At 45.7% G+C, this 8,842-nt stretch overlaps 1 protein-coding gene across 1 annotated transcript; it reads left to right on the top strand.

Annotated features, from left to right (window-relative positions):
* The first annotated feature begins 6,546 nt into the window (after nucleotides 1-6,546).
* Nucleotides 6,547-8,074, top strand: LOC112072315 (dentin sialophosphoprotein-like). The gene is made up of 2 exons (XM_024139719.2): nucleotides 6,547-7,317; nucleotides 7,465-8,074. Exons 1-2 carry the CDS (start codon nucleotides 6,636-6,638, stop codon nucleotides 7,734-7,736), a joined length of 954 nt encoding a protein of 317 aa, XP_023995487.1. The 5' UTR covers nucleotides 6,547-6,635; the 3' UTR covers nucleotides 7,737-8,074.
* Nucleotides 8,075-8,842: the final 768 nt, after the last annotated feature.

The raw sequence follows: 8,842 nt of genomic DNA, 5'->3' as shown, positions 1-8,842 counted from the left end.
TCATTGCCAACAAAGGGTATATAACAAAGTATTGAGATAAACTTTTGTTATTGACCAACTACTTATTTTCCACCATAATTTGCAAATAAATTCATTAAAAATCCTACAATGTGATCTTCTGGAAGATTTTGTCTCTCATTTTGTCTGTCATAGTTGAAGTGTACCTATGATGAAAATTACAGGCCTCTCTCATCTTTTTAAGTGGGAGAACTTGCACAATTGGTGGCTGACTAAATACTTTTTTTGCCCCACTGTATGTGTGTGATCAGCCATGAACTCCATTGATATTTTTTTGTAAATGCAAGATATCATCTGATATCACCTGCTTTTTGTGTTTGAAGGCACACACAAATATACTGTCATACTTACACGCTGCTATTTCTAGAACACACACACTTTCATATCAGGAATGGAGAGGACCCCCACCCCTCATCACACACTTAAACAGATACGCGTACACACACAAACACATACACGCACACACACACGCTCACACGCACGCACACGCACTCACACACGCACTCACACGCACGCACTCACACACAATGCACACACACCTATTTCAGTCCTGTCTCACTTTCCTCTCCTCACCTCTCCTCTCCTCTCCTCTCCTCTCCTCTCCTCTCCTCTCTCACACAACCATGATGGATGGGTCTCAAACACACACTTTATGAGCTCTGGATTCATTTGGAGTCAGAGCACTCCGATAGAGGGAGGGAGAGGGATGTAGCGGTGAATGGAGGAGTAAGGACTTAGGGAATGGCCTGAAAGATTAGTGGATTTAATACAGAATCACAATTAGGTAAAGTAAAGTTCACGAAAATGCAGAAAGAAAAACGTATATGAATTTTGGCCTCATACATCAACAAGCTCTCACAGTCTCACTGCAGCATCCGACATTTGTCCTAAACGTCACATTACAAAGTTTAAGTTTAGGCATTCATTCTGAATGGTTAAGGTAAGGGTTAAGGTTTGGGATAGGGAAAAACACGTGACCCTCAGAGCCGCTCCACAACCCCCTAGCAAACCCATAGTGGCTGGTTTTTGAAGTAATCTCCCAATGTCCTTCTTACCTGGACGGATGTCAAATTTCGCAATGGATGATGAGCGACCTGGCTGCATACATAAAAATTAAATCCTAAAGACGCACTTAATATACTGAGACTATCCGTTTCCCTGGTGTGTCAGAGGCCTTGTGTAACATGTCCTGTTTGACTCCTCATTATCTGAGCCACTGAACTTTACCAGAACAAAGTTTCATCTAGTCTCCGCCACACAGGGTCTCAGAGGCTCGAACAGGCAATAAAACCTCAGTTACTGTTGGTTACAAAGGACCTGAGAGACCTGGGTCTTGTAGTCCGCTGCTGATTCAACGAACGTGCGTGTGTGTGTTTGTGTATATGTATGTGTGTGTGGTTGGGGGGGTAGTCTCTCCTACTCACACTCTCCTTCCTTCCTCTCTCTCCTTCCTCTCTCTCCTTCTCTTCCTTTATTTCTCCCTCCCTCTCTCCCTCTCATAGCGATTAACGCCTGGAGGAAAATACAATAAATCAAGGAGGTGCTGAATGAACGTCATTCATCATATTCATTTTCCTGTCGATACAATTATGAAAAGCCTCTGGCCTTTTTATCTTTCTCTGGAACTCAATTCTGCTTTGGGAAAACACAATTAGATTGTGAGGAGTGGGAGAGGAATATCTCCCAAAAAATTGAAATTCCACATAGGTTGGAAATACCTTGTGTGAATATTGTCAGGGTGTATCTTTTGATGCAGAGTCTTTTCCACCCTGTCCCACCAGTGTCAGCCCCTCATCCTGTGGATATGTGGCGCAGAAAGCAGAGTACTGCCCCAGACAGACTGACATCCACTGGTCTAATGCAGTATTGCAGTAAGTGCTAAGGTTTCCTCTCCAAGGCATGTCAATATGAATTGAGTGTTATGTGGAGCTCTCTCTGTGTTCTCTGTCAGCTACTGCATCCTAGCTTGTCAATTAGTGTGTTTGTCAATGGGTCAGTAAATCTCTGAGAATTTAAGTGAATATCACCCAGTAATGGCCTGAGTGATCAATACCATCTTAANGGGGTGACACCGTCTGCCATAGCAACGAACTGACCTTTGACCTGGGGGACGATGCCCCCTGGCAACCAGTACAGCAACCAGCATGGAGATGATTTGATAATGTAGCCAGACCAGAAAGAGATGAGAGGAGAGAGAGAACTGGGACTGGGGTTAAAGAAATGAGAGAGAAAGAGAGGGAGGGAGAGAGTGTGAGGGGGAAAGAGAGAGAGAGGGGGGGGAGAAGGAGAAGAAAGAGAAGAGAGGAAGGGGAAGGAAGAAGAAGAGAGGAGGAGACGAGAGAGAAGGGGAAGGAGAAGAGAGAGAGAGGGGGAGAATGAGAAGAAAGAGGGAAGGAGAGAGAGGGGGAGAAGGAGAAGAGAGAGAGAGAGATAGAGGGACCCAGGTATACATGTAGAGGTTGATAACCAGTTTTAGTTCCAGACATGTTATCCTCAGTCATGTATTCAGTGTTATAATATATCAAATATATATCAGAGTGGAACATATACTAACATATATCCAAGCATGTAGAGTGTGAGTATACAATATATTATGTATAAGATAATTAGTGTGACCTTATTAATCTATAGCAGGACAACCGTCTCCACAATAGATCATTATAATGGATCTCCTTACATGGTCTCTATATACTGGATTTACCTTCTATTGTACTGGGAAAGTATGTATTTCAGATATATGTGTGTGTTTGTCATGTATTTATAAGTATTTGTGTGTGACACAGTATATATTGACTGAATATGCTGATTAAAAACTTGATAGACGTGTCCTGAGTGTTAAAGATGGTTGTTTTTCTCAGAGGAGAGAGCGAGAGAGGCGGACTAGCAGCAGGTTACTAGGACGTAACATGTGAAGTGTTGGTCCCATGTTTCATAATCTGAAATAAAAAAGGTCCCAGAAATGTTCCATATTCACAAAAAGCTTATATCTCTCAAATTTAGTTCACAAATTCATTTACATCCGTGTTAGTGAGCATTTCTCCTTTACCAAGATAATCCATCCACCTGACAGGTGTGAGAACCAGTCAGTACTACATATCAGATTGGCTGGGCCTGGCTCCCAGGGAAATCTGTAGATTAGGACCTCATGAATGTATTTCAATTGACTGATTTCCTTAAATGAACAGTAACTCAGTAAAATGGTTGAAATTGTTGTGTTCATATTTTTGTTCAGTCTACATTTGTGTTGTAGAAATCAACAGGAGAGTTTGAGGGAGTTGTATTGTTACAGGATGAGGCTGTCTGGGAACAAACCACAGACTCATAACTCACCATGTGTGTTGCTTCACGCCTCATGTCTGTCTGTCTGTCTGCCTGCCTGTCTGTCTGTCTGCCTGCCTGCCCTGTTGTCTGTCTGTCTGTCTGTCTGTCTGTCTGTCTGTCTGTCTGTCCTGTCTGTATGTCTGTCTCTGTCGCTGTCTGTCTGTCTGTCTGCCTGTCTGTCTGCCTGTCTGTCTGTCTGTCTGCCTGCCTGCCTGTCTGTCTGTCTGTCTGTCTGTCTGTCTGTCTTTCTGTCTGTCTGTCTGTTTGTCTGCTGCCTGCCTGCCTGTCTGTCTGTCTGCCTGCCTGTCTGTCTGTATGCCTGCCTGTCTGTCTGTCTGTCTGTCTGTCTGTCTGTCTGTCTGTCTGTCTGTCTGTCTGTCTGCCTGTCTGTCTGTCTGTCTGCCTGCTCTGTCTGTCTGTCTGTCTGTCTGTCTGTCTGTCTGTCTGTCTGCTGTCTGCCTGTCTGTCTGTCTGTCTATCTATCTACCAACTCATGTACCAGTGCCTGCACGAGGTAACACACCACCTGTCTGCTGTCTGTCTGCCTGTCTGCCTGTCTGTCTGTCTGTCTGTCTGTCTGTCTGTCTGTCTGTTTTGTCTGTCTGTGTCTGCTGTCTGTCTGTCTGTCTGTCTGTCTGTCTGTCTGGTCTGTCTGTCTGTCTGTCTGTATGCCTGCCTGCCTGTCTGTCTGTCTGTCTGTCTGTCTGTCTGTCTGTCTGTCTGTCTGTTCTGCCTGTCTGCCTGTCTGTCTGTCTGTCTGTCTGTCTGTCTGTTGTCTGTCTGTCTGTCTGTCTATCTATCTACCAACTCACGTACAGTGCTGGCACGAGGTAACACACACACCTGTCTGTCTGTCTGTCTGCCTGTCTGCCTGTCTGCCTGTCTGTCTGTCTGTTGTCTGTCTGCTGTCTGTTGTCTGTCTGTCTGTCTGTCTGTCTGTCGTCTGTCTGCCTGTCTGCCTGTCTGTCTGTCTGTCTGTCAGGAATATTTGTGGTGATGTCATGACAAGCAGAACACAACAGTAGAGTTATTACAGCTCTCTCAAACACTTTGTTTACCGGAATAATCCGGAAGATACAGTGTGTGGTGTGTGTGTGTGTGTGTGTGTGTGTGTGTGTGTGTGTGTGTGTGTGTGTGTGTGTGTGTGTGTGTGTGTGGTGTGTGTGTGTGTGTGTGTGTGTGTGTGTGTGTGTGTGTGTGTGTGTGTGTGTGTGTGTGTGTGTGTGTTGTGTGTATTTTAGGCTTGGCGCTATAATAGCTTGAATCACTGGCCTGTACACTGACCCTATCATACACAGCTGATAACTATACTTACCACACACACACACACACACACACACACACACACACACACACACACACACACACACAACACACACACACAACACCACACACACACACACACACACACACCACACAACACACCACACACACACACACACAGTATTCTAAATATAGCGACCCTAACACCATGCTGCTGGAGAACTAGAATATCTCTATAATGTCTCCTCTCTCCGAGTAATTCTATGGTATCAGGGGTGACAATATATTTATTCAGACAGACGGTCAATTATAAAGTGAGATTCACTGCAGCAGGTGTGGCCACAGGTGTGTGTGTGTTTCACTTCAAGAGTTTAAATAGCCAACCACAACCACACACACTCCTTTAAACCACAGTTTACCAGGAGACGAGGAAGGTGACACCATCGGTAAGTCTTCTCCTCTCCCACTCTCTTCTCTCCTCGCCCACTCTCTTCTCTCCTCTCCTCCTCACCTCTTCTCTCTCCTTCCGTTACCTCTCTTCTCCTCTCCTCCTCTCTTCTCCTCCTCCTGTTACCTCTCTTCTCCTCCTCCTCCTCCCGTTACCTCTCTTCTCCTCTCCTCTTCTCTTCTCCTCCTCCCGTCCCTCTCTTCCTCTCTCCTCTTCTCCTCTCTCCTCCATTACCTCTCTTCTCCTCCTCCTCCTCCTATTTTCTCCTCCTCCCGTTACCCCTCTTCTCCTCTCTTCCTCTCTTCTCCTCCTCCTGTTACCTCTTCTCTCTTCCAGTCTTCTCCTCCTCCTGTTACCTCTCTTCTCCTCCCGTTACCTCTCTTCTCCTCTCCTCCTATTTTCTCCTCCCGTTACCCCTCTTCTCCTCTCCTCCTCCCATTACCCTCTTTCTCCTCTTTCCGTTACCTCTCTTCTCCTCTCCTCCTGTCTTCTCCTCCTTCCTTACCCCTCTTCTCCTCTTTTCTCCTCCTCCCATTACCTCTCTTCTCCTCTCCTCTCTTTCTCCTCCTCCCGTTACCTCTCTTCTCTCTCTTCTCCTCTTTTCTCCTCCTCCCGTTCCTCTCTTCTCCTCTCCTCCTCCCGTTACCTCTCTTCTCCTCTCCTCCTCTTTTCTGCTCCTGTTACCTCTCTTCTCCTTCTGTTACCTCTCTCCTCTTCTCTTCTCCTCTCCTCCTCTTGTCTCCACTCTTCTCCTTTCTTCATTTCGAGGGACCTTGTATCAAGCAGGTACATTTCAACTGATGAACATGTTACAGGATATTACAGGACAAAATACCTGACAGTGAGAGACGACATGATGAAGATCAAACTGCTTCTGCTGATCTGGACTGCATCTGTGAACAGCCTGCCGGTTAGTAGCCTGATAATGATAATGATGATGGTGGTGATGATGATGATGATGGTGATGATAATGATGAGGAGGAGGATGATGGAGGATGATGGTGATGATAATGATGATGATGATGGTGGTGATGATGATGATGATGATGGTGATGATAATGATGAGGAGGAGGATGATGGAGGATGATGGTGATGATAATGATGATGATGGTGATGATGATGAGGATGGTGATGATGGTGATGATAATAATGATGATGGTGATGATAATGATAATGATGAGGATGATGGTGATGATAATGATGAGGATGGTAATGATGAGGATGATGATGATGAGGATGGTGATGATAATGATGAGGATAATGATGAGGATGATGATGATAATGATGATGGTGATGATAATGATGATGGTGATGATAATGATGAGGATGGTGGTGATGAGGATGAGGAGGATGGTGATGATGGTGATGATGAGGATGGTGATGGTGATGATGGTGATGATGATGGAGGATGATGGTGATGGTGATGATAATGATGATGGTGATGATGAGGATGGTGATGATGAGGATGATGGTGATGAGAATGATGAGGATGATGGTGATGATAATGTCGATGATGAGGATGGTGATAAAGATCTCTCCTCCTGTAGGTCCAGACAGAGTAGTTGATGTCAGTTTCTGAGAGGAAATGACATCACTGCCACCAACAACAGCTTTGAGAGAGAGTATTACATGCATTACCATAACCTGTTGTCTGTGTGTCTTGCAGTGGCAAGCCTCCCCTTTGTCTGGCGTCAGCCCCGGGGGGATAGGACAGGGTGAAGAGAGAGGAGAGGACCCAGATGGCAGCTCAGCCCGGACTGGCCAGGACAGTAGAAAGGGGTGGGGTCTAGCCTTAGAGGGGTTTCCGGGAGTCACGCCTACCACATTCCCTCAACCAACCAGAGCACAGGACAGTGGCCCCTCTCCCAGACCTGCTTACGTGAGGAGGGGGCGTAGTCTCAAGGTTGATGACATCGCCAGCGATGACATTACAGAGGAGAAGCTGACAATGTCCTATAAAACTCTTCCTGGTTACAGTGAGGACCGGTTGCTAGGGGAGGAGTTTGGTGATTATGGGATGCAGAGGGACTCACCCGGCAGTGAATCGCATACCGGGAAAGACCCGACAGATCACAATGACTCCTCCAAATCAAGCAATTCTGTTGACTCTAACACCTCTAGTGATTCAAGCGATTCCTCCAAGTCAAGTGACTCTAGCGATTCAAGCGATTCTAGCGACTCAAGCGATTCTAGCGACTCAAGTGATTCTAGCGACTCAAGCGATTCTAGTGACTCAAGTGATTCTAGCGATTCTAGCGACTCAAGTGATTCTAGCGACTCAAGCGATTCTAGTGACTCAAGTGATTCAAGTGATTCTAGCGACTCAAGTGATTCTAGCGACTCAAGTGATTCTAGCCGATTCTACGCGACTCAAGTGTTCAGTGACCTCTCTATCCGACTCTAGCGATTCTAGCGGACTAGCGATTCTAGCGACTCAAGCGATTCTAGCGACTCAAGTGATTCTAGTGATTCTAGCGACTCAAGCGATTCTAGCGATTCTAGCGACTCAAGTGATTCTAGCGATTCTAGCGATTCTAGCGACTCAAGTGATTCTAGCGACTCAAGTGATTCTAGCGACTCAAGTGATTCTAGCGACTCAAGTGATTCTAGCYACTCWAGCGACTCAAGTGACTCTAGTGATTCAAGTGACTCTAGTGATTCAAGCAACTCTAGTGATTCTAATTGATTCTAAAAGTTAAAGTGAATCAATCTCCAAAGACAAATAACGGCAGTGACTCTAGTACCAGCTAGGCAGCGAGAGAGACAGGGAGAGAGAGAGAGAGAGAGAGAGACAGACAGACAGAGAACAAGACAGAGAGAGAGACAGAGAGAGAGCCAGACAGAGAACAAGACAGAGAGAGAGACAGACAGAACAAGACAGAGAGAGAGAGGGAGCCAGATGTCATACTATGTCTCAAGCTTGTAGGACTGCAATAACACCTTTTTATATAGATATCTGATATGTGCTTTTCTACATGTTTCTCATTTTACAGTTGTGTTTTTCATGTTTACTAGTAAATAAAGTGTTCCACAATAAAACACTGGCCGAATGACTTATGTAACATAGAGGCCTTTTAAATGGCACACACACACACACTTAAAAGAAGATTACACACACACACACACACACACTTAAAAGAAGATTACAGATTACAAAAAAACATTTCAACTTCATTTTCAATGACAGCATTGTTGTGCTTTGTGTGATTTTAACCAAGTAGGCATTGCCTCCTAATTGTCTACTAATTGGTTGATGTCATGGTAAACACGTATCTTCCTCCATCTTTTGGTACTATTAAACAAAGAAACAGTCCATTTTAACATGTTGACGTTGGGGTGGTGCTGGKGAGMGTGAATATGAAGCAAACACAGGCAGTGGGCCTTTTGTGTTTTGTTCAGTTTTGGGTGTGATCCCGTCTCTATGGTCTTGTAAACCAAGCCACAGTCTAGGTCCCGCTCTGACCCTGTCCTAGTCACACAGACCACAGACCCCTCCGTAGAGAGGAGCAGGGAGGAGAGGAGAGAAGACCACATAACACCTCCCTGAGAGGAGCAGGGAAGAGAGGAGAAGACCACAGACCCATAACACCTCCTAGAGAGGAGCAGGGGAGGGAGGAGAAGACCACAGACCACAGCACCCTCCCTGAGAGGAGCAGGGAGGAGAGGAGAAGACCACAGACCACATAACACCTCTTAGAGAGGAGCAGGGAGGAGAGGAGAAGACCACAGACCACATAACACCTCTCCTAGAGAGGAGCAGGGAGGAGAGGAGAAGACCAAGACCATAACACT

This window comes from Salvelinus sp. IW2-2015, unplaced genomic scaffold, assembly GCF_002910315.2.
Source record: "Salvelinus sp. IW2-2015 unplaced genomic scaffold, ASM291031v2 Un_scaffold1888, whole genome shotgun sequence".
NCBI classification, from domain to species: Eukaryota; Metazoa; Chordata; class Actinopteri; order Salmoniformes; family Salmonidae; genus Salvelinus; species Salvelinus sp. IW2-2015.
The sequence above is the reverse complement of the archived record's forward strand: the minus strand, read 5'-3'. Positions and strand labels throughout refer to the sequence as shown.